General features: G+C 41.7%; 4 protein-coding genes across 4 annotated transcripts; 2 read left to right on the top strand and 2 right to left on the bottom strand.

Annotated features, from left to right (window-relative positions):
• Window positions 1-14: 14 nt before the first annotated feature.
• RB195_019225 (uncharacterized protein) lies at window positions 15-3799 on the bottom strand (the record flags this gene model as incomplete). Its single annotated transcript, XM_064186982.1, has 7 exons — window positions 15-133; window positions 2026-2089; window positions 2154-2285; window positions 2843-3006; window positions 3082-3239; window positions 3554-3680; window positions 3745-3799. The coding sequence occupies 7 exons, from the start codon at window positions 3797-3799 to the stop codon at window positions 15-17; spliced, it is 819 nt and encodes a 272-aa protein (XP_064042863.1).
• Window positions 3800-4166: 367 nt separating this feature from the next.
• On the bottom strand, window positions 4167-16348 carry RB195_019224 (uncharacterized protein; the record flags this gene model as incomplete). The annotated part of the gene is made up of 40 exons (XM_064186981.1): window positions 4167-4285; window positions 4594-4663; window positions 4738-4885; window positions 4989-5103; window positions 5168-5363; window positions 5466-5598; window positions 5667-5787; window positions 5887-6019; window positions 7489-7677; window positions 7746-7934; window positions 7999-8268; window positions 8325-8495; window positions 8556-8675; window positions 8771-8921; window positions 9000-9193; window positions 9269-9393; window positions 10562-10671; window positions 10737-10850; window positions 10907-11074; window positions 11154-11327; window positions 11393-11497; window positions 11555-11646; window positions 11699-11788; window positions 11854-12003; window positions 12097-12236; window positions 12301-12376; window positions 12445-12586; window positions 12654-12808; window positions 12872-13018; window positions 13433-13567; window positions 13644-13784; window positions 13845-13922; window positions 13977-14192; window positions 14249-14339; window positions 14392-14491; window positions 14596-14693; window positions 14743-14897; window positions 14994-15172; window positions 15917-16012; window positions 16312-16348. 40 exons carry the CDS (start codon window positions 16346-16348, stop codon window positions 4167-4169), a joined length of 5433 nt encoding a protein of 1810 aa, XP_064042862.1.
• A 3605-nt stretch (window positions 16349-19953) lies between these two features.
• On the top strand, window positions 19954-20697 carry RB195_019223 (uncharacterized protein; the record flags this gene model as incomplete). Its single annotated transcript, XM_064186980.1, has 2 exons — window positions 19954-19961; window positions 20418-20697. The coding sequence occupies 2 exons, from the start codon at window positions 19954-19956 to the stop codon at window positions 20695-20697; spliced, it is 288 nt and encodes a 95-aa protein (XP_064042861.1).
• A 103-nt stretch (window positions 20698-20800) lies between these two features.
• Window positions 20801-21295, top strand: RB195_019222 (uncharacterized protein; the record flags this gene model as incomplete). The annotated part of the gene is made up of 1 exon (XM_064186979.1): window positions 20801-21295. The coding sequence occupies one exon, from the start codon at window positions 20801-20803 to the stop codon at window positions 21293-21295; it is 495 nt and encodes a 164-aa protein (XP_064042860.1).
• Between the last annotated feature and the right edge of the window lie 1496 nt (window positions 21296-22791).

The following is a 22791-nucleotide window of genomic DNA, read 5'->3' as shown; positions in this document are numbered from 1 at the left end:
AAAAGAAGATCTTGTCACAAGTTGAGGTCGTCATCGGGATCGCTGTCGTCCAAATCATCTCCTTTGTCGGGGGTGTAGATTATTTGACCACCAACGCGGACCTTTCGATCAGCCATTCGGAGACTGGCGAGATCTGAAAATGAGCAGTCCAAATCCTTTCTGTATAATGCGTACTCTTTTTCATGTTTGCATTACATCACTCTCACCCACTTTGAGAAGTTCTCTTTTTCTTGCAGTGGTATCAAGCCCAGGGAGGACGTACGCATATAGCATGTAGTGGGTGTTCACAACTGCCTTGCAGTTTTATATCGGCGAAGTCCGGGAAAATGTAGTGGGGGAAGCACTCAATGACGATTTCTGGGTGCTCTATCTTACTTTTTTCTCTATAACTTTAGCTTGCATGTCAGAGATCCTCTAACTAATGAATAATGCTTAGGCCTTAGGGCCCCGACTGATTTACTTATTTCCCTCCAAAAATAACAGCGACACTGAGTGCCCCCTCTCCTAACTACATTTTACTGCTGGTGAAGAAAGTTCCAAGCTCAGCAAAAAAAATCGCTGGCAAAAATGCTGCCTTGGAAACAGGTACACTACTTTTCTCCCTGTTTTTCACCATCCATTTTCGATGCACAGCGTGCTGCCTAGGTCGCAAAAATCCCTAAATTTTCACATACATGAACTTGTGAGCAAAAATAATAGGGAGGAGAACCTTCTATGAACATTTCTCGGCATTACTGTACCACATATACCAATTAAATGTCAACACATCGTCTTTTGACATGCTCAACAGATAAACCTAGTTTGAAGGAATAATGGTGGTGCAGTGTAATGAGAATATGCTTTTCTCCGGATCTGAGTTCATACATAGTCAGTTCATAGACTGATAAATTGAGGTCACTCTATCTAATGGCAGCCTATAAAGACACATTGTGGATGTCCTCAGTGGAGATACACACTCTTCTAGACAGGTGTAATCTTAAAGCCAGCACACCACAAATCTGACGCAGTAAGGGCATCCGCAGGTGAAGCTAAATATTGAGTTGTAGATTGCGGGATTCGAAGAAGCTCCATTCATCTCTCCTCACTTCTTTAAAAAAAAACTGACTCGTAGGAAGCGCTTTAGATCTTACGAGACACTTTATCTGTGCCATACCTACGCCTATGTGTACATGTTAGGGTCGCCTCAGCAACTTATCCATTGCTTTTACCTGAATAGGCTGGAGAGGCGACCTCATTAATCTTCGAGACTAGCACAGGAGTGCGGCGCAGTGCAGAAGAAACAGTTGTAGAAACAGAGCTTTCCATGCCGTTTTTTACGACGATGGGGGAGAGGCGAGCTAATCCTGCAATCTATAACATTATCTCTAGCTTTTCTCGCAGATTTCCACATTAAATTCGTGGTATGCTGCCTTTAAGACTCCCTCGTAGTTGAAATAAGAAAGGTTAATCTCTATGGCATGGATTTGCAGTTTACTTGTACTGACACAGTACATAAAATTGTTTGAAATTTGGATTCTTTTGCATGTTTATCTAGTTGTAAACCTCCCTACCTGTACTGTTACCAATTCATATGGCAGCTTCCCGCCATTATCAATGGGAAAACAGAGAAATCCTTTCGGAACTCTAGAACTCTCAAATAAGGCGCTCCAGTCACAAATCCATGAGGATGGGAGTTGGGAGTGCAGTTTTCGTGTTTTCTCTTCAGTAGGTCATATCTAGGTGCAATGATACAGTTAGACGCAATCTCAGTTCCCCACTGATGTTGCGCTCTGGTTTCAGAAGAATTATGAAGATAAATCAACAGAATCATTCGTTTACTTCTTTCACTCTGTAGTGTAGTTTCTCTCGTAAAATTACAAGTGACGAGCAACAACTCTTTCTATCTTCTTTTTTGTTTTCTTTTTCTTTTCTTTAATTGTAGTACAAAATATTCTCTTGTTCATCTCGCTATAGTTCTCAGAGCGAAGGATCAGAATGCAAGCATGAATCCTAAAGCAACTGTAGTAGCCAATTAAGAAATCAAACCTGATTGTTTTGTTGCAGACGTGAAAGGTAGGGGAAGTTGCTTCTTTGCTATTTGCTCCTTATCCTAAAACGAAATTTCTGTATGATCATGCTGGTCCTTGCGACGAGTGACTGACTTTGCAACGTACTCTAAGTTCCAATTCCATTTCAAGTGATTCTTCTATTTTGACGTTTTTTCGTAAGTTCTCCGAGTAATGAGCAGATGGAGTATACCTAGCGCTCGATATCCTGAGATCTTCACTTATAAAGAACGTTTCAGTCTAAAAGTGCAAACCAACATGAAAGAAGAAATAAAGTACTTGTTGAGCGCTAGTGGAAATGTCCTCGGTTGGTATCTCTCCAGCACTCAGCAAGGACGGAGGTTCAGTTCACAAGAAAATACAATCAGGTGGGACGTACAACTCCTTCCCTCCCTTCTACAAATAAATTATTTAACGCATAGTAACACTCGAAGCTATCAGTCCGCACGACGACAGCGAAACCACGTCCGAAGAAATTAGTTGCATGCCTTCACAAAATAGAAGTGCAGCTTCTGAACAAGTTACCAGCAGTTCAGCAAGAACTATTGTACTAGGACGATACATATCCTTACTCTGTGAGGGTGCGGCTACTTTGTGGGACGTGTTTGCGCAAGTGGTGTCGACCGATGGCTGCGCGGTCCTCAGTTTTCAAATTCCTATATTTGCATGGGGAGGTGTGTGTATCACCTTTATAGAGTAGGACTGTAAATTACGTCGCAGTTCCGATACTGTGGCATAACTTTGGAGAGATCCCAACTCTGAGGATTCGTCCGTACCCTGCTTTAATAGAAACCTACCAAATTCTTGCATTTCCCGCTCCTCTTATATGACGCTGTATCAGCAGTGCATTGTCTTTCTCGCGCTTGAACTGTGGTTATTGAATCCGCTACTGATTCGAACCGTTTGAGTGTTTCTTCACTCACAGATGGGGAGGGACATATTGCCAATACGGGAAGTTTTTCTAGAATTTGTATCAGTAACAACATCAAGGAAGTTAGAAAAGAGTACTTCTCATTAATGAATATTGGTGACCCACTTTTCAACTGAAAAAGAAAAGCGACTGTTTTCTCTACGCCGACAATGTCAATAACAATGTCAATGCAGTCCACAAAGCATGCGCACGGCGAAGAGGACATGATTTTACTGAGTATTTCCTCCAAAAAAGACCCGCTGCTGAGGAACATGAAAGAGGTTCTGAAATCTGGTAATTCTTCGGAATTCGCCCTACTTTGTTGTAAAACACTTACTTAAGTACCTCACGTTATAACTAGAGTGGCAATAGAATTTTCATTAGGCCTCGTCACCTCTAGTAGCAGGCGCATGAAGAAACAATAAGATCAAGACATTGATTTACCGCTCGTTATTTATCTGTACTCTGTACACATTTTTACCCCAAAGATTGCTATGCAGTTTAGCTGTGATCTCAAAGTTCAGAGATCCACATGCCCGCAAAAGCGATGAAGCGATTCATTCACATGCCCGCAAAAGCGATGCTATTCTATACCCACCTTTCGCATATTGAAGGGTAACGCCTTTTCAAAAGATTATCTCTACCAGGAATCGTCACCACAGTCAAAGACTGTGTTGGGTGGACTAGAGCAAGTGCCAGTGATTCTGCATAACACGAACTACTATCTGAATAATCTCCATTAATCACAAACAATTCACGTTGCTGTAGAAATGGTAGCAGTTGCAATACCTCTAAACAATAAAAGTCCATCGAGTGTGATATTCGTATTGTTCTTAAACGCCATCTCCTAAAACGCTAACTTGGAGAGTTCTTCTGACAATTCTAACATTAGGAACAAATTCCAAGGGAATTCAGTGTACCTTAACAAGCATCAATTAAGTGAATATGTCAAGTTTTATCTTAAATTGTAAACGTACAGACAATGATGAGGACTCACTGATGACTAAGATTAACAAAAGAGTAAGCGGGAAGATACTCAGCAAATCTACAAACCTCAGGGCACCATTAACAAAACTACTACGATTAAACAACCCAACTAAGTATAAGAATAAATTATATTCAATACGGAAGTCTTCTTGTTTTTCACAGAAATCCAAGAGTAGGTTTGAATAAATTAACGCAGAGCGCAATAGCTAGATCACATCTTAATGTCATTCTGCTTTTTCCGTAAGTTCTGTTGACGTATTCGTGACAGGAGCAGTTGGCGGAGCTGAAAGGTCCATTGGGGCTTCCTCCTCAACGGCTGGCTTCGAAGTTGACTCCTCAGTTTCTGGAAGATTATACAGGCCTCATTTTGAGAGATAGGCAAGAAGTTTGCACTGCAGATTTCTACAATTCAGAATACACTAAATTGGTAAGAACCACACTCAAGTTATTCTTCTACGTATGATGAGATATTCTGCAGGTTCTTCCTTTGAACTTGAAAATGTAGACCGTATTCAAGCACCTTGAAGTGATGAAAGAAAATCATCATAGAAAAATATAACTCAGTGCGATTCAATAAACAAGTTGCATCTTATGACACGTGAACTGCGTACATGAATTACAATATACAAATGCTCTCAAGCCTTCTTTCACCTTCTTTCTTTTCTTGTGGTGGCTCTGAGGACGAATGAGCCTCTGTAGTATCTGCTGATCCACTCGACATCTAAAATATTCCGAAGTTTCTAAGCTAGAAAGCTTCCAAGACAAGTGTTTGTCTGAGTAGTCTAAAGAGCGCACTTTTCCGGGTTGATGAAGTGCAGCAAATTTAGGTTGTATTCCAGATAGCTGCTGTCCAAGAGTTGGCGTTACAAAAGGGCCAGGTGGAGGCAGAGGGGACCTCCCAGCCATGGCATCAGGATCCTTTGAAGTGAGACGCGAGAGGATTCTGAAAGACAGGTTAAGGAAACAGGGAATTTGTGAGACCTCATAGTCGATCAAATCAAATGCTGATTCAAATGCAAGTCTAGAGAAATTTGATGGAAACGTACTGTCTTTCTGTCATAGCAAGTCTGTGGGTGACAGGACGAAGTTGGGATAGCGTAGCAGGAAGGCGAGAAACATCGGCTTTCATATCCGACAGCAATTCTTCAAGTTGATTGAGAACTGCAACATATCCGACATAGTTACATGAAATAATTGGAATAATCACTAACAACTAATAATACACCTTTGTGTAGGACAGCATTAGCGTTTCTGTTTCCTGCCGCAGAATCTTTTGCAACGTTTGCGTGGGAATCGGCCACATTTTCAATATCGGCAAACCGTTGGGCTAGCTGAGCAGTACCATCTGTGGTGCTGTTCTGCAGGTTCATATAAGCTGCCCGTCGCAGCTGCTCTTCAATTACAAGTGCTTGTTCCAAAAGCTAAAGATGGAATGTAACATTCTAAGCTAAAACTACATCGGATTGGGCAACAGATTCAAATAAACGACCCCAAATGCAGCTTCCAAAAAAAAAAAAGTAAACCTTGTAGCGCCTTTGCAAGAACTTGTTTTTTATCTCAAGGAAATTTCCTTTCCCTTGTTCCTGACGGAATGGCTCGTTAATAATAGCAAACCTTGGGTCCATCTGTATATCTTGGTACCTTCCATAACCATACCTAGAAAGTAGAATCCTTAGTATCGGCACTGATAATTTTTAAAGACTATCCAAGAAAATGAAACATACTGGACAATTCCAGCGAGCAGCCAGTAATCATGCCGCCGGTGCCATATTTCATATTCATTACCAGGTACAGCTGCCTTCTCTTCATTTACCCATAAAGTGTGCAATTCGGTGAAACCTCCATCTGAAAATTCATGCACTTACTGACATGTCCAACGCTTTCGACATACACTTATGACCATAAAGGATCAAATCAAACGAAGAAAGAAAATCACAGGTTAACCTGCAATGTTAAACTTGAAAGGAAGACGTCCACTCTTCTTAGATTGTTCTTCATTCTCTTCCTCAACAGCTGGTGTTGTATTGGAGTCTTCTTTAGAGTCGGGTGCGGTCGATGGCGTATCTTCAGCTTCAGTCTAAGCAAAAGTTCGTTGAAATGATGATATGCATGACAGTTGGAATAAAGCACAGCATTTTATGGATATCCACTATCGATATTCGTGTTCTTAAGTTGAGCCGGACAAGAAGTTGTTATAATCATTTATTCTTGGCTATAGTACGGCTAACCAATGAGTTCGCCTTACCTATCAATGCATAACGAAGTAATACCTGGAAAAGACTCGCACATGTCTGTTCACGGCATGAGGAAATCCACTTGTTGTGTATCTATTCTTGACTGAGGAAAATTAGCATTATCTGCACCATTGGTAGAATTCAGATGTTACTATTTTTACTTTTTTACGAACTGTATACTCATAAAAATGAGTAACAACTTGTAACAAATGCCACCATGTACATACATAACACAGAACTAAACAGAGCGCTATAAATTCATTTGGTTAAAAAGTTTAATTTCGAGAAGATATCACTCATCTTATCTTCGGTGCAAGACACGTGTTGATCGAGTAATTTTTTCTCTAGTCGTTGATCTCTAGTCTTTCATATCAAACTTTTAAAATACGAGATCAAACATTCATTCAGAAAATTTTCCCGAAAAAAGTTTTCGGAAAAATTTCCGAGGGTGGTTCTCACTAGTAGTAGATAGCGCTCGGTGTATCGTTTGCAAGAATCACAACGAAAATCAAAGTCTCTCTTCAAATCCAGAAATTAATCATGAGTGGCATCATACTAATCAGGTTGACCCATGAAACACCTCATTACATTCGCATGGTGATGGAAGGAAAGAGTGCGAGGTGGATTTCAAGAGTTTTACGAATAAGGATTTAATCTGTTGTTGAAAATGACCATCTAGTTTTGCGTCCTTTAAACTAAATCACAAACTGTACCTTCTTCAGAAGAGAACCAAACAGCAATAATGCGCAAGCTATCTTCAAATTATAACTTACTACACTATCCGGAGCGCCGGTTTCACTAGACTCCTTCCTCCAAAATTGCTACTTTCACTCTCATTTCAAAGAAGTTTATCACCAACAAAATTGAATTGTGCGATCGGAGCTAACGACAGAAAGTAAGTAATTAAATTAACAATTACATCGCTTTGCATGTTCGACATAACTGAATGACCTATTTCTTTCAATTCATAAAAACTATACTAGTTATGGTGAGGACCAAGGACAAGGTGTGCCGCCCAATTTCGCATCCCTTACACATTTCCTTTCTTTCCTTTTGCATCCTGTCATCATTATCGCAAAATCAAATTCGTGTTCGGCTATTTGCAACAGCCATTAAAGTAGGAGATTATGGAATAGATGAAAGCACGATAGACTTCGTCGTGCTTGATTCTGACTGTTGTTTCCTGGTCTTTGTTTTTTAGGCTCGCCTTAAATTTAAAAGAACCTATCGAGTCCGACATATTCTATTACTACATCTTGATTAAACATTAGAAAATAGCAACATGGGAACAAAAAAGAGTAAAAATGGCAACCTTCACTGATTCAGGCGGTTCTGTAGGAACATCATTGCTATCCTCTTTCCTGTCATCAGGAGCTACGCTTTGCTCTCGACTGCTTGCTTTTGAAGACGATGTCGTTTTAACTGAACTAGCTCCAGCCGCTTCTAAAGCCTTTGCTCGCATTTCTGGCATCGACCACTCGCCATTGACCTGTTCAAATTCCTGTAAGTAGGAAGGAATAACGCACCAGCCAAAATTAGGAAGATGAAACCAAAGAAAAAAACACTCACTTGCACCTTCTTTCTGATAAGACTCATGATGCCAATGCGAGTCAGCACGTGTTGTCTATTAAGCCCTTCTCTTGGAACACCATCATTGAAGGTTTCTTGCGTATCTGCACCAGGCTCACAAAGGTGACGCATGAATAAGGATGTGTATGTTTTAAACGCCCGCTCAGACTTTCCCTTCAAATCGCGAGTCTAGAAAAGGAGACTGCTTCAAGCCACTGCTGTTCAATGTACAGAACTGAAGCGTTGAACTCACAAGCCACTGAGATTGATAAGCGTCCTGTGGAGGCATTCCCCACCGCATAACAGCATTATAGAAGGCACGACGCTGACGCGGATTGAAACCAAGAACTTCCAGTTGGCCATTAACTTTCGCAAGAAGTGGTGGGAGCTTCTCAGACTCTCTTTCGCGCTTCTTCTTCCTCTCTCCTCCAATTCCTTCGAAATCGTCGTCAGAATGTTCGCCGGATGCCTTTTCAGATCCTCCGTCATATGAAGACAAATCGTCATCGTCATTGGTTTGCTGCTGGAATCATCAAATCCATTTCTAAGCACATTTTTGAAAAAAAAGAAACAACATGCCTCTTTCTGCCAATCTTGTCCCATATTCTCACTTGCGTAATTGACCTGCTTTCGAAGACGTTTACCTTTGCCTAATTTCTGGGCTTCCATCTCCTGGTCCTGCTCGTAGTGGTGGCGAAGCAGCTTTTCCCAGTAGTCCGGGTCGGGTTCTTTGTCATTTTCTTTTATAACCTGAAAATAATTCAATTTCACAAAAAGTACTGGTAGATAGAAGAGTTAATTATGGCAAACCTCCATCTCATCTTCCTCCTCTTCTTCTTTATCATCAGCCTCCCTAGTCGTATATGTAGCAACTTTGAAGGAGCTGAGATACTCATTGGTCCAGTGCTCCTTCTTCTCACCATCTTTATCCTAAAACGTAGTCCTGATCATTAGCCAGTCATTTTTTTTTTGCAAACATCTTGTGGAATTCAATATCCTAATATGATATTCTTGAATCAATTTACCCTTAGATCTGCGTCTCTTGTTCTATCAAGAAGAGCATCTACAGCCTCATCATCCCACACGATTTCATTCTCATTGGCTTTTTTACCTTCTCCTTCACCACCCTCACTGGGAGCTGGCTCATCATCTTTGAACAACTCTTCTGTTCCCCACCTGCCAGAAACAAATATAATGCTACCACAGAAAATTTCAATACGAGACCGACATCCGAACAACAGCTTAACAACTCACCTAAGCACATCATCGAGTTCGGACTTGCTCATACTTGGCCCTTTTTGACCGAGACCTGCTCTGACGACTAAGTGAGTCAGAAGCATCTTTTTCTTAGCTACCGAAGTAATACGCTCCTCCACGGAGTTCCTGGTTACAAAACGGTAAATCATCACTTTATTTTGTTGACCAATACGATGGGCTCGCGAAAATGCCTGAAAATCTGATAACTTCCTATAGAAGTACAGCACAAGAATTCCCCAGAGGATGCCAAAAATCGCTCGAATTACCTGAATATCATTGTGAGGATTCCAGTCGGAGTCGTATATGATAACAGTGTCTGCAGTTGCTAAGTTAATTCCGAGACCTCCAGCACGAGTGGAAAGAAGGAATACAAACTGCTGAGCACCGGGAGCTGAAATAAACGTAAGCACAAATTATGTAAGCAATACGTAAGTAAGCAAAAATTGGTGTCTAATTTCTAATCGTGTGATAAGAAATTAAGAATAATTTTGTAGTCTTCATATTAAAGGATAAAAGAATAAAGTCACTGGCGTATCAATTCACTCGGGATGCGCTAACGCGTTTTACTGGAATTCGTAACCGTTGAGGTTTTCGAACGCGTGTTGGCCTACACAATGGCTTGCGGAGGCCAGCCGATGATCAAGTCAGTGTTTTTAACCTCCAGCTAAGTCTGGTACCAATTTATCGACTCGCAGGGATGAAGGGCGGTTTCGAACCCTTGACAGTGTGGCTACAACGGCCCTACAACTGACTGTGGCATACCCCGTCCCAGCTTTCATATTAATACGTATTAATATATAATAATATTTAATAAAATACTATCATAATAATATTAATATTATTGTTATAATATTTCATTGGGGCGGGTGTAGTGTAGTGGTTAGAGGTTCCGTTGCCTGCACGATCGATCGGAGGTTCGAATGCACCTTAGAGCTCACCAGGCCTTTCATCCCTCCGGGGTCGATAAATTGGTACCAGACTTGTCTGAGAGGATAAAAACACTGATTTAACGCATCGGCTAGCCCAGCCAGTCATTGTATAGTCCACTTACACGTTCGTAAACCTCAAACGATTCTAAACTGAAGTGAACGTGGTGGCACATCCCAGGCGAAGTTATTAGCGCCGAACACTTTATCCTTTATCATTTGATATTTTACTCTTGGCCTGTTCATACATTAGGACTGATTTTTCGAAGAAAAAAAAAAAAGAAAATAAGCACGCAGAAATCTTTACGCTTACGTTACTTTCATTTGTACGTTTATTTTTTACACGTTACTTCTTCTGACGCGAAAACACGTTATGAAACATTTGCAAGTTTGATCTCCGTAAGCGAGCTGCAGTTCTTTCTGCATCTACCACATTCTAACATGTGCCACAGAAAGTTGCTAATGTATTAGTGCATATACTGCACTGCAGTTCAAAAAGAAAGGACGTAGAGTTTGTTGTACCAACATACTCGCATAACAGCTGGAGAAATGCCAACAATAAAATCACAGCTGGACTATGATAAACGCGAGTAGATTTTATTATTTGGCATTCAATTCCAAATGTTACTTTACCATTGAACCTGTCGATGGCATCCTGCCTTGCTTGACCCGTAATCGAACCGTCAATGCGTTCGTATTTATACCCTTCTACTTCACAGAAATCCTCAAGAATATCCAGCATCCTAAGATGTCAATATTCATTTCAGAACAAATAACTAACAACATCAGCTCAACTCCAAATTCTCACATAGTCATCTGGGAGAAGATCAACACACGATGTCCACCATCCTTCAGCTTCCTCATCATTTTCTGGAGTAAAACAAACTTTCCAGCGTTCTTGATAAGTTGAGTTCCTTCGTACCTGAATAAGCTGATATACACTACAGCATAAAGAAACGAGACAAAACTTCAACTCACATTCCATTTTTCAGTTTTGGAGCTTCTAAGCTAGCTTTCGCGAATAAATACGGGTGATTGCAACACTTTTTCAGCTCCATGATGATATTAATTAAAGACATCTGAGAACCACCATTTTTGACATTAAGAGCATCAAAGTTACGTGTCAAGATGTTTTTGTAGTACTTCCTAAAGATGAGATAATCATCCTGAATTAAAACATGTTATTTCCCCAACTGGAAAGGAAAATCTATATATAAATCCACACTTTTGCAGAGGACTTAGTTCCACTCGAACAATAAGTTCACTCTTTGATGGCATGCCCGTCAAAACATCTGCTTTGAGACGTCTTAACATGTGAGGACCCAAAAGCGAGTGAAGTTTCTGGATCTGATCTTCCTTGGAGATTTCAGCAAATTCGAGCGTGAACGACTCCAAATCGCTGGAACATGCATTTATGAGGGAATGATACATCATTAATCACTCTTAGATGGGAAAATAACATACAAAAAGCGGTCCGGAGCGAGAAAATTCAGGAGATGGAACAATTCCTCCAAATTGTTTTGAAGCGGAGTTCCAGTAAGGAGCACACGATAGTTGATATTGTATTCTCTGTGATTACATCATTTGCTTTCTCTTATTTTATTTAAAAAAAAACTTGTAAGATACCGGAGGTTCTTGAAGAACGTAGATTGGTTATTCTTTAGACGATGAGCCTCATCAACCACCAGAGCCTCCCACTCAATTGAAGACAATATTGCCTGAATAGATATGGATGTAGCATTATAAAGAACGTATGAGGAAAGCGCCAACCTTATCCATATTGATGCACTCATACGAAGTGAGAAGCACGTGGAACTTCATATTTTCTTGTGAACGCATGCGTGAGGCCTTAGGACCACCCTATAAAGATTCCCCTTTCACCATAATTCAAATAGTGCAAATTTGGATGCTAAAACTAATCGTACCTTCACTGCTCCTTCAACAAATGAGAACTCATGTTCACGTATTACCATTCGCGAATCACGATCCCCAACATAAGTGACAATATAAAAGTCTGGACACCACTGTTCTGCCTCTCTTTCCCAGTTTATGATGGTTGAAAGCGGCGCCGCGATCTAAGAAAGTGCATTTGATTTTAAATACAAATTCGAGAGAAAAAGTGACTGGTTGATTCCTTTAGTTCGGAGTTTTTTTAGACGAGAACTCACCAAGAACGGTCCCTTGGAATGACCTTCCTTCATAAGGGTGTATAGAAACGTAAGCGACTGCACGGTCTTTCCCAGACCCATCTCATCGGCGAGAATAGCATCAGTACCGTTTGACCAACAGTGCCGCAACCAATTGATACCTTCAAATGATAAAATGGAAAGTGCAGTAACAACACAATCTCTTCAAAGCAAATAGAAGTTCACCTTCCAGCTGATAAGGATGAAGTGTTCCTCCAGTTTCGGAAATGTAGTCAGGCTGCACTTCATACTTCTTCCGGATCTGAATTGCATGATTTGCGTCACAGGAGGTAAATTGTGCACAAAAGGTTGATTCTATTTTGTAATTACATCAACAATAGGTTTGTCGCGTTTCTTCTTTTTGCTCATTGGCTCGTCCGTAGATTCCAGTGGAGGAAGCCCTTTCTTCTCTCGCTGTGCAGCAATTTTCTTCGCAATGTGCTTTGGAATTGGTTCTCCTAACATCTTCTCCCTGAAGTAAATCAACTTCGATGGTAAAGTACGGATGCAACTGCAACTGTAATCACAGAGTAGCATACCTGTGGATCCAATACTTGTTGATCGCGTCTTCGTAATAAGCGATATCCATGTCGTCTCTCTCCCATGTAGCTTGTTCGTAGGCGAGTTCCTTCCATTTCACTAGATAGTCGAATTGAGTTTTTCCGTACTGCATATGATTGATGATGCGATGGACCTGTTGATGCCACAGAATTTAAAAACCAATTTCGCCGAAACCAAGTATCATAGCACTTCATACCTGCATCCATTCTGGTTTTATTCCGTACTGATAGAATTTCTCGCGGAGTTCGTAGGGATCACTGTCTTTGTGGTGTCGTTGAGCAGTCGATTCGTCAAATACTGGAGGATTTTCGGAATCGTATTTGCGCCAGTACATTCGAACCAACTGAATTACAAAATTACTGAATTAAATGAATACCATTCAGGATCAAGCAAGCATGATTGCGAACAAAATACACTACTGTATGCAACATATGATAAGTTGGCATGCTGTTTTCAATAGAACTCTAGAAATGTCCTATAAGAATTCCTTAGGTTTGGAACTGACGACATATAGTCGAGTCAAATGACATGAAGCTCGGTGAAGTTACGATGAAGGTAGCCGGTCGACGCGGAACCATCGCGAACTGCAACGATGAATGGTGCTAGTAAGGGTCCATCCTCGATCCTAACCGCACCACTTCAAGCGGAGACGCTACGAGCTTCACGCTGTTTTGACTATACTACACCAAATTACACAAACCCTTTGTACTATTTTGACACATAAAATTATGAAAGAATCAAAACAATAGAGACTAACCGCTGTAAAATAAACGTCCATAAGTGTCTCGCTGACCCACTCACAGTGCCAGTAAGACATGTACCTCCATTTAACAAAGAACTCCCTTTCACGACGTGGTTCCATCTTACGAGGAGGACGAAGCATTACCGCATCCTTAATAAGTAGAAAACTTTCGATAAAGGAGAGGAATTATTTTCGATATGTGTGAATGAGTGCTCAAAGCGCTTACTTTGTCTGGTTCCTCGCCTGGCTTCACCTCAATAGGATCTGGATATGGAATTTCAATCCACCTCCAACAAAGAATCTTCTCTGGACGTTGTTTTGGTTCGGGAATAGTACATCTGGGACACAGCCACTCGTCCTCTGGAACCTAAAAAAAGAAGACAATGTTTTGTACAAGTAGTATGTGTAGATTTTGTTAATCATATACCTCCTCCAATGGTGGATTTATACAGTATGCATGAAAAGAGCTAGGACAGTTATCGCAGCACAATAGAGAACCAGTGCCCTGAATAAAAACAATTTTGCAGTTGTAATACAACAAAAATACTTTTACACGCACCTTGCAGACTCTACAGTACTCCATGTTGATTTTAACAGGCTCCTCTTCTCGTGGCGGAGGACCATGTTCCTCGCAATAAGGGCAACTCCAGTCACCTTCAGGGGCTTGTTCCATCTCAGGATCAACACAAACTACATGATAAGCGCGAGGACACGTGTCGCATAAGATTATTTCTCCCCCTTGCCTGCATACCTCACAATAATCTTGATGTTCAATCTGGAATAAAATGACATTGTTCCGACTAAAGGGAAAAATGCAAGAGATTCTAATACTTCTTCCTCTTCTCCTTTCGCCTTTTTAGCTTTACGGTTAGCTTGGGCCTTCTCCAATGCTTGTTTCTTCTTATCAGCGCGATGAGCAGCGCTAGAAAATATATGATTTTGCTTTCAAATTGAGAAGGAAAAGGAATATTAACCGATTAGCCTTCCTCTCTTCCTTCTCCTTCTCTTCCTCATCGAGCTGATGCTCGTGTTGTTTGAGAAGAGATTCAAATTCTTGGTCACTATCTGCGGTACCTGAAAAGGGTTTACATGGAAGTGATGTACAAAATAAATTACGAATTTATAAAATCAGAAGAAACATGTCCAATGACAAATGGAAACACAAAAAGCTAGCTCACCACCATCTTCGTCCGACTCGTTCTTACGCTTCTTCCGAGCAGAAATTCTGATTTTTATAGGAGCTACAAGTTTGTCTTGTTCAGGAGGCGGCTTGGGACTAAAAAAAACCATAGAGTGCAACAGCTTGCAAGGTTACAAGGACCCACCGTTTCTCTGTCTTCTTCACAGCTTGAGAGCGACCTTGAGCAGCCAATTCCTCTTGGAACTCACGATACTTCACTTGGATGAGCGGATAGACTTTTGTAGCGTTGCATTTCGGATTAGCCTCAAGAATAGTTGGGCGGACGCGGTGGATGAATCCCTTCAAAAATAATAATAATAGAAATAATAAAAGCTGTGATCATCACTAATATCTGCAATTACGTAAGTCATAATTGAGCAGGAAATGAAATAAAACCTTAAGATTTGTTATTGTATTGTAATCCTCTTCTGTGTATTCTATGGTCACATCTTGAACATCAAGGGCTGCACACATATCGGCGGACGTAGATGTTGATGGGTCAGGATATTCTAGTTTCTTCTTCCCTCCGCTTTTTGACTTCCGTCCTCGACTTTTCTTGCTCTTCTTCGATTTGTCTGAATGCATGTTGCATTTAAAACGAAAAAGCGGAGTGTTTCACATTCATTCCAGGTATATTTTAAAACAACTATATTCATGTTCGCTCCGTGGTTTCAGTAGCAGTGTTAAATACTTCAGATAGCAATAACTGTAGTACAAGTGCATGATCTTATCTCATTTTATGAACGTACTGCATCATGCTCAAACTCAGGAAATGGATACTGAATCCAGTAATATCTATATTCGATGCGTTGCCCTCACTGGGAAATCGCGAACAATAAGTCTTTCAATGAACAACAACATATGTGTTGATGACGAAAGAGTTTTCAACTGTATTGTTTTGAAGCAAAAACTACGGGATGTTCCAGCTGGAGATCAAATTCCATATCGTCACTTCTAAAGCTTTTTGCACAAAGATATCAATTCGTTAGTTTATTTCACAGTAAGGGATCTGTGTAGGCAAAATTCACACGCACATTCAGCGAACGGTATCTGAGTCTCTTTTCAATGTCGTACCATTACTTCTTTCGCTACTGCCTTATATTATTACGCCATCGTGTTGAGCACCGAAGACAGCAAAATGCAAAATAAGCATTTGATGAAAACTCTACCAAGAAATGCTACAGATACGTCAATAATAACACAAGACACAAGTATGACAATGTTCCAAGGTCAACCTATTCTTGAATGGATAGTCCAAATAGGAAAACATCCTGCTGTACAGAGCAAAAGGTTTCAAAGAAATAAAAGTGTGAACATACCGCCACAATATTCTTCTTGTTCTTCGTCCATCCCTTCAGCCATTTCCACATCATCTGGGTCGTTGGTCATGAGGGAATCCTCTTCCATAGGCTCTTCTGAAAAGCTTTTGCCGAGAATAATAGTTACTTCTATGGAAACCCCTAATAAGGTCTCATCAGTATTAAATACTGTGACTTCCACTTATTTCTAATGCCTAGGCACACCGTAGTCCCGACGGTGCATGCATGCATTATCTGAGCGTGGGATTCGTAAATGTTCTTCATGTACCAGACACGGTATTGATTTTTCTCCTCGGCACTGCCTACCCGCCAAATTGAGGCTAATATCCAAATGTTTCGGCGCCCTTCGCAGTGAATTTAATGAAATCAGGTGAAAAAATGATAGGTGAGCATACCATCCATCATTTCTTCTGGACGCTCCACTTCTGCCATATTGCACGGTCCAAAGGCTTCTAGAAAAAAAAAACTGAGCTAGAGAAAACGAGAGACGAAGCGTTGTACTGAGAAAATTAAGTGAATCATGCAGTTGAAGTAAATCGGATTACTATGGAAAGGAAAACTCGGGATTTCCCGCATGCTATTAAGAAGAGAAGACGCTAGGAATTTAGCCGCATCTTAGCGGTAGTGACGCGGGTTGAATGTTCGTATGGCAGTGTCCCCTCGGAGCCGGGTGGGCGCTACGTGTCCCCCCGGAGCCGACCCCATTCAACCACGCCTCGCGCCTTCGCACTCGCAGAGAACCGACGCTCGATTTACGTTCGGTAAGATTCGGTCTTGAGAAATTCGTCGTCCCCTTAGGTCAACAACTAAAAGGACTTTATTTATAGAGCGGAATTATGTGGATGAATTTAGGAATGGACCAGGTTGTGAATCCATTGTTTGTCTCGTTACAAAAAACCATTCCGGAACAAGGCTTCCGTAGTTACAGTTTTGATCGTTACCATCACACTTTAGCACTCCAGATAACTAATCTAACAAGGATCTTACACGATTCCAGCTTAATTCTGCTATAACGTGTCTTATGCTATAATAACAAGTTGCACTTCCGCTTTGTTTTGCTGTAGCACATAAATTCCACCGATGAGAACAAAATCAATACAATTCGCCGTGCAGAAAGGATTTCGATCAAAGTAAACCAAATTCAATGAGTCAGCTTCAGCTTGATCCTTCGAAATAATCAGGGACGTATTCCGGCAAGCAAAAAAAGGAACAGAAATGGAAAATATTTATGACACACTTGTGTATTTGCGTTTTAATTACAAATCGTGAGAAGTTGCAAGCGCATGAAGCTACAGAAAAGAGAAGAAATTACCAAGAAGTTTCCGAGATATTGCTGGCCCAAGGGAATCTCGTCTCAAAGATGTGTTGTCGCGAAAAGAATGGATCGATTTGATGAAGTGCTACGAATAAGAAAAAGTAGTACGTGAAATTGATGTAGAAAAGTAGATCCATTCTGGGTGTGCGGTGGAAGGTCCAGAGACTAAGTGAAATGTCGCAATGCTTTGTGTCTGCGTTGATATGACCCGTAAAAATGCATTGTTTTTGGCTACGTGGATACAGGAGTTGAAGTTTCCTATGGTTTGTGAAGTGGGCGGCACTGCAGTAGCAGAAATGCAACTTCCAAAATTCTTTGAATTTTTTACCTCAAAAATCCCTTCTTAAATGTCGAAATGAAAAGTGCCATAGAAGGAAGAGAACATACACATCAGCGTTTCAAGTCATTTTTTTTTTTCAAAAGTGAGACGAAAGCTCGGAAGTTTCAGCTGTGTGGTAGATATCGAATTTTCACACCAAAGTCCAGATCTCCCAAATCTGAATTCCATTTTACTTTCTTCTGACCACCCTTCTGACCATCTATTCGCTCCATGAAACTGACCGCATTCTCTCCATTTGCGGAGTGTCCAGGTTTGTGAAGCATAAGTCAAAGCAGGAAGTCAGGTGGTATTAAAGAGGTGTGTTTCCGGTTTTCTTCACTGCAGCATCGGTGCCCTTATACACAATTTGCTCGTTTCCTGGTGCTCAGTTCGGGTTGTTCTGTTCTCTTGATCAGGTTGGTCTTCTGCTCACTTCCCGACCTTGATAGAAATAGCTATTGCCCATTGAGACATGTTCGTTCTGTTTAACGTAACTAGAGCATTCGAGGCCCGTGTCTCTTGTACATCGTTTTTTGCAGATTTGGCTGAAAAACGGCATTTTTACATGTTTCGTATTCGGCTAGCATTCGTTTCATTTTGTCGATGTTAGATGTTATCAGAACGGAGTTATCAGCAAAGTTTAGATGGTTTAGCTGGCGGCCACCACTCCCTTGTCATTCCATTCTAAATCCTCGCATCACGTTTTCGAGAGTAGCAGTGGATATTTTGGCCGAGATTTTGTCGATTTGACGGACCCCTCTCTCCACATCGATGATGATTTCCTTGTAGAATGACTAAATTCTCGTCGTGATGTTACTGTAGAATTCTCGAACTGCCTTTATGTACTGAGTAAGGACTTTGGTTGTCCAAGGCTTCTATAACCGCCTCTGTCTCAATCGAGCCGAAGGCCTTCCTTACGTCGATGAAGGTGGCAGATAGCGGCATTTTATACGGCATCATGATACCTCGATGAGTTTCGAAACAGTGCGAATGTAGCTAGTCGTGCTGAATCCTTTTCAAAAGTCTGTTTACATTGCTGTAGTTCATCTAGCACCTTTTCAACCTTGTTACGGATCACTCCTGAAAAGAGCTTATAAATGACAGATTGTAGGCAGATTGGACGATAGTTGCCGATGTCATGCGGATTCCCCTTCTTATACAACAATAACGTCCTGCTGGTCTTCTACTGAAATGGAACTTTGTATTAAAACAGGTAGCGCGTGAAGAGCTTTGCCAGACTGTTTATAAAGACTGGCGGAAGATCTTCTGGATGTTCAGATTTTATTCTCTCGGAACCGTGTGCCGTTTAATTCGATACCGAAACGATAGTATATCGTACTTCGAAGGGTACCACCTTTGGAATGACATATCTACGTTCCTTTAGATGGTGAGGAAGCAGATAGAAATGGTTGTCAAAGACTCAGAGTAAAAGTCGGTGATTATTTTTTCCATTTCTTTTCTGGACACAATGATTGTTCGATTTTGGTTCCAGAAGAACTATCATCGTCGTCTTCGCCTTACGATCTCGAGATTCTTCTTCATCCTTTAATGCTGCTCTTCTCTCTTCAAGGTTTTCATGCGCTTTCTGCAAAGATTTGCAGCTCGGAAATGAGTTCTTGATTGTCTGCAGCTCATGCAGCTCCACTCTAACGTATTAGCTCTAGAGTTTCCAAAAAAAGGCTCTTGATGAAGTCGCGAACGTGTCCTACAAGCAGACCGTATTCCTCTCCGATGTTGTGCATTGCGCTATCTTCCCAAAAGACGGTTAACAAAGCGTAGAGATTCCAGCTAGGGGTAGATCCAGGACTTCGCTCTGCGAACTTTGGTGTCCTTTTAGAAAGTACGGCCCACTCTGTACAACTTCTAGGTCAATATAGGAAGCTTCAACTTCTTTTTCTTCTAGCTAGCTTGATGTTGGAGCGTAGGCAACAAAGATAGTCAAACTTCGCGTTGAGCCATATCTTTTCATCTGCAGATTTACGATTCGGGTGCCAAGTTGTTCGAAAAGGTCAAGGTTGGTCGTGGTGATAAAAACACCAACTCCTCTACGGTCGCATATTCCTAGGAATAGTTTTCCACTTTGCTACATCATGTTCAAGTAGCGCCGTCTCGTCTCTGTCAGTTGATGATGATGATGTTGTGGTTGATCTTATTGGCTTGTCTCCACAAGGTTTGAATTGCCACCATAGATGGTAGCGTACGCGTGCTATATGTAGAAATCATTTTCTTGGATTTCCGTTTCGACAGCTCGGACGAGACCTGCAATCTTGCTCTTTCTAGCGCTGCCGTGCCTGGCGTTCCTCTAGAATCAAGACACTCTTTTCTAACGCTGCGTACAACGCGAAATTCGAAACACATGCACAGTTTACTTGTATCTAGTAACCATGGGTTTCGGTGCAGGATATGGCAGGGTATGGATAGGTGGAATTTACTAACTAATTTAATTTAATTGTTGGAGACGACTCAAAACCGCCTATCTTGCGATTCTCATTCACTTGGTTGTTGGTTGCAGACCTTTGGCCAGACCAACCTGCAGGACATAGGAATGTTATGAATAAGGCAGAGCAGAAAAAAAAGGAGTCCGTCCACCGACTCCATCTGCGTCTCAGGACATGAAAAGATCGCTTTTGATCGGCGGTCAAAATTAAAAGAAATTCGGAGATATTATTAGGGTGTTCGGAAAGTATCTGCCGAAAATTTCGCAGTAGCGCAGATTTTTTGAGATGTTCTGGAAGTTCCCGTTTTAAATATATTATTTAAAGACACTACTACTTGTATACACATAACAAATCTTGCTCCCTCTTCCTTGCCTATTTCATCCTATAATGGCTGAACATTCCACCCATATTCGACACGTACTCCTTTAGGAGTTCGAATCTGGCCACTCCGCTGCTGAAGCCCATCGAAACAAGTCAAGTATTCGGCACCGAAGCCCCTTCTGAGCGGTCTGTGCGCGCCTGTTTCCAACGCTTCAAAGCCGGAATCAAGAAATTCGAAGATGAGCCTCGCTCTGGTCGACCGACTGCAATACCGTTCGACGAACTGAAGAATCTGACGGGGCAGCATTCATATGAAGGTGTGTGGTATTTTGCTGCCAGTCTTGACTGTTCGCTGTCCACCGTGAGCAATGGACTGCGATCTCTCTGAATGCTGAAGAAGCTCGGTCAGTGGCCCCCATGCAACCGCAAAAGACGTCTGGACATCTGCACTCAGCTGCTCAAACAAACGTGCGTGGTGCGCTGGCGATAAAATGCCGGATCCTTTCGTGAAAGGTGAAATTCATGAGAAGAAGGTCATGGTGAGCGTCTGGTGGGGAGTTCATGGAATCTACCGTTTCGAACTGTTGCCGGACAACACGACAGTTACGAGGTCTACTGCGCTCAACTGCAAAGACTGGCCAACAAGATCCGCAAGAAGCACCCGAAGCTCGACAACGTTCGCCTGCTGCACGATAACGCGCCCTCACATCGCGAAGAAGACTTCCCAGAAAAGTCTGGAGCTCGGATGGGAAGTTCTACCGCACCAACCGTACAGCTCGGACCTGGTTCCGAGCGACTACCACCTCTTCCAATCGCTTCAGCATTGCCTGGAAGAGAAGCAATACGATGATCGTGACCACCTCGAAAATGAACTTCGGGCTTTCTTCGCCTCAAACTCGCCGGAATTCTACGCCAAAGGAATCCGTAATCATGTGAGACGTTGGCAGAAGGTTGTCGATGTTGATGGAGATTATTTCGTCGAATAATAAAATGCTGTTAAAAAGTTGTGTTGTTTTGAATTTTTGCCGTATTTCGGCAGATACTTTCCGAACACCCTAATACATGAAAACATTCGCTATATTCTCCTAAACGTTCCCTCGAATTTCTGTTATTTAACGAGTTCCTCTTCTGAATTTCTGGAGCAACCACCTTCTTATTACACGGAAGTTCCGTTCTTTAATAGAATGAAGGATTCACTGTTCCAAATCAGAATTAATAATATTAAGATTCAATAATTGTTTTCTTTAGTAGAGCCGTACACGAGGTTGTTATAATCCTTTATTCGTGGCTAACGTTTCGGCAATATCGCCTTCTTCAGAGCCTGGAAGGGGTGAAATCGAACGTGACTAATCCGATCAAACGCCTTATCCGCCCAACAAAGAAAGTCCTACGTTAACCGTTGGGCCTCATAGCTACCAGTGGAAGAAAACATCGTACCTTAGGATCAGCTGACTATCCTGCCACTGCTAGATACCTGATGTGAGGTGACTAGCGCAATCAAATATCAGCCTTAAATAAGGCGCGAGTTCCCGCGTAATGGAGAGGCATTCCTCCTTGCGATTCATATTTGGACTCTTGGAGTGGATCCAAAAAGCCTCCAGAGCCTTGCGCGCCGCAATGCTAGGTTCGCGCACCAGAATCAAAATCTTCTCCGTTATGACGCCGCACCCTGTGACCACCCAATGCAGTGGAGTCACATGATTTCCTTTTGCCGTCCAGGTGTTTTTTGATTCAAATACATAGTGGTCTAGCTGTTTCTCCTATGTATTCGTCACTGCACTGCACACAGGAAATCATATAAACAATACATGAACTCATGCAATCACCCTCGTTGTTATCCGGGCATATTTTACACTCCGGTGTCGTGCAAATACGATGATATAGGCGATTCCGAATATTCCGAGTATTTGCTTAAGGTTATTAGGGGTGAGCTCCACGATGGCGACAGATTCTTCAAGTTTAGCTTTCGCCGAATAGCAGCGCTAACCTCATCGGAAATAAACGGTACACAAAAGGGTACTTTCTCCATGCCACATTTATTTCGAATTTGTGCTCTTTTTGTGATAGACCGCATAGGTGTGTAGCCGTTACTGACCGCAATTTTCCTAGCAAGCTCGATAGATTCTCGTCTTTCTTCTCGTCCAGTGCAAACGGAGGTGGCTGCGAAACATGTTTCGTACTACCGACCTTTTAACTTGTGTGGGATGGGCAGAAAGAAAGTGAACTAGGATATTTTTATTACTGGGTTTGCGGTACCACTTTGTCCTGTGCGTTCTGTTTGAAATATGCACTTGGACGTTGAGGATTATATACTATTTATATACTCCGACTGCTCATTTAAAATCTTGAAACAGTTGTCCATTTCTGCTTGAGACGAACAGACAAGGAAACAGTCGTCGATATATCGGCAATAAAGCAAAGGTCGTGTTTTCCAAATTGGTGCCTCAATTTTAGCCATGAAAGCAATGGCGAGCGTTGGCGC

Source organism: Necator americanus, chromosome II (genome assembly GCF_031761385.1).
Source record: "Necator americanus strain Aroian chromosome II, whole genome shotgun sequence".
NCBI classification, from domain to species: domain Eukaryota; kingdom Metazoa; phylum Nematoda; class Chromadorea; order Rhabditida; family Ancylostomatidae; genus Necator; species Necator americanus.
This window is presented reverse-complemented; position numbering and strand designations above follow the sequence as displayed.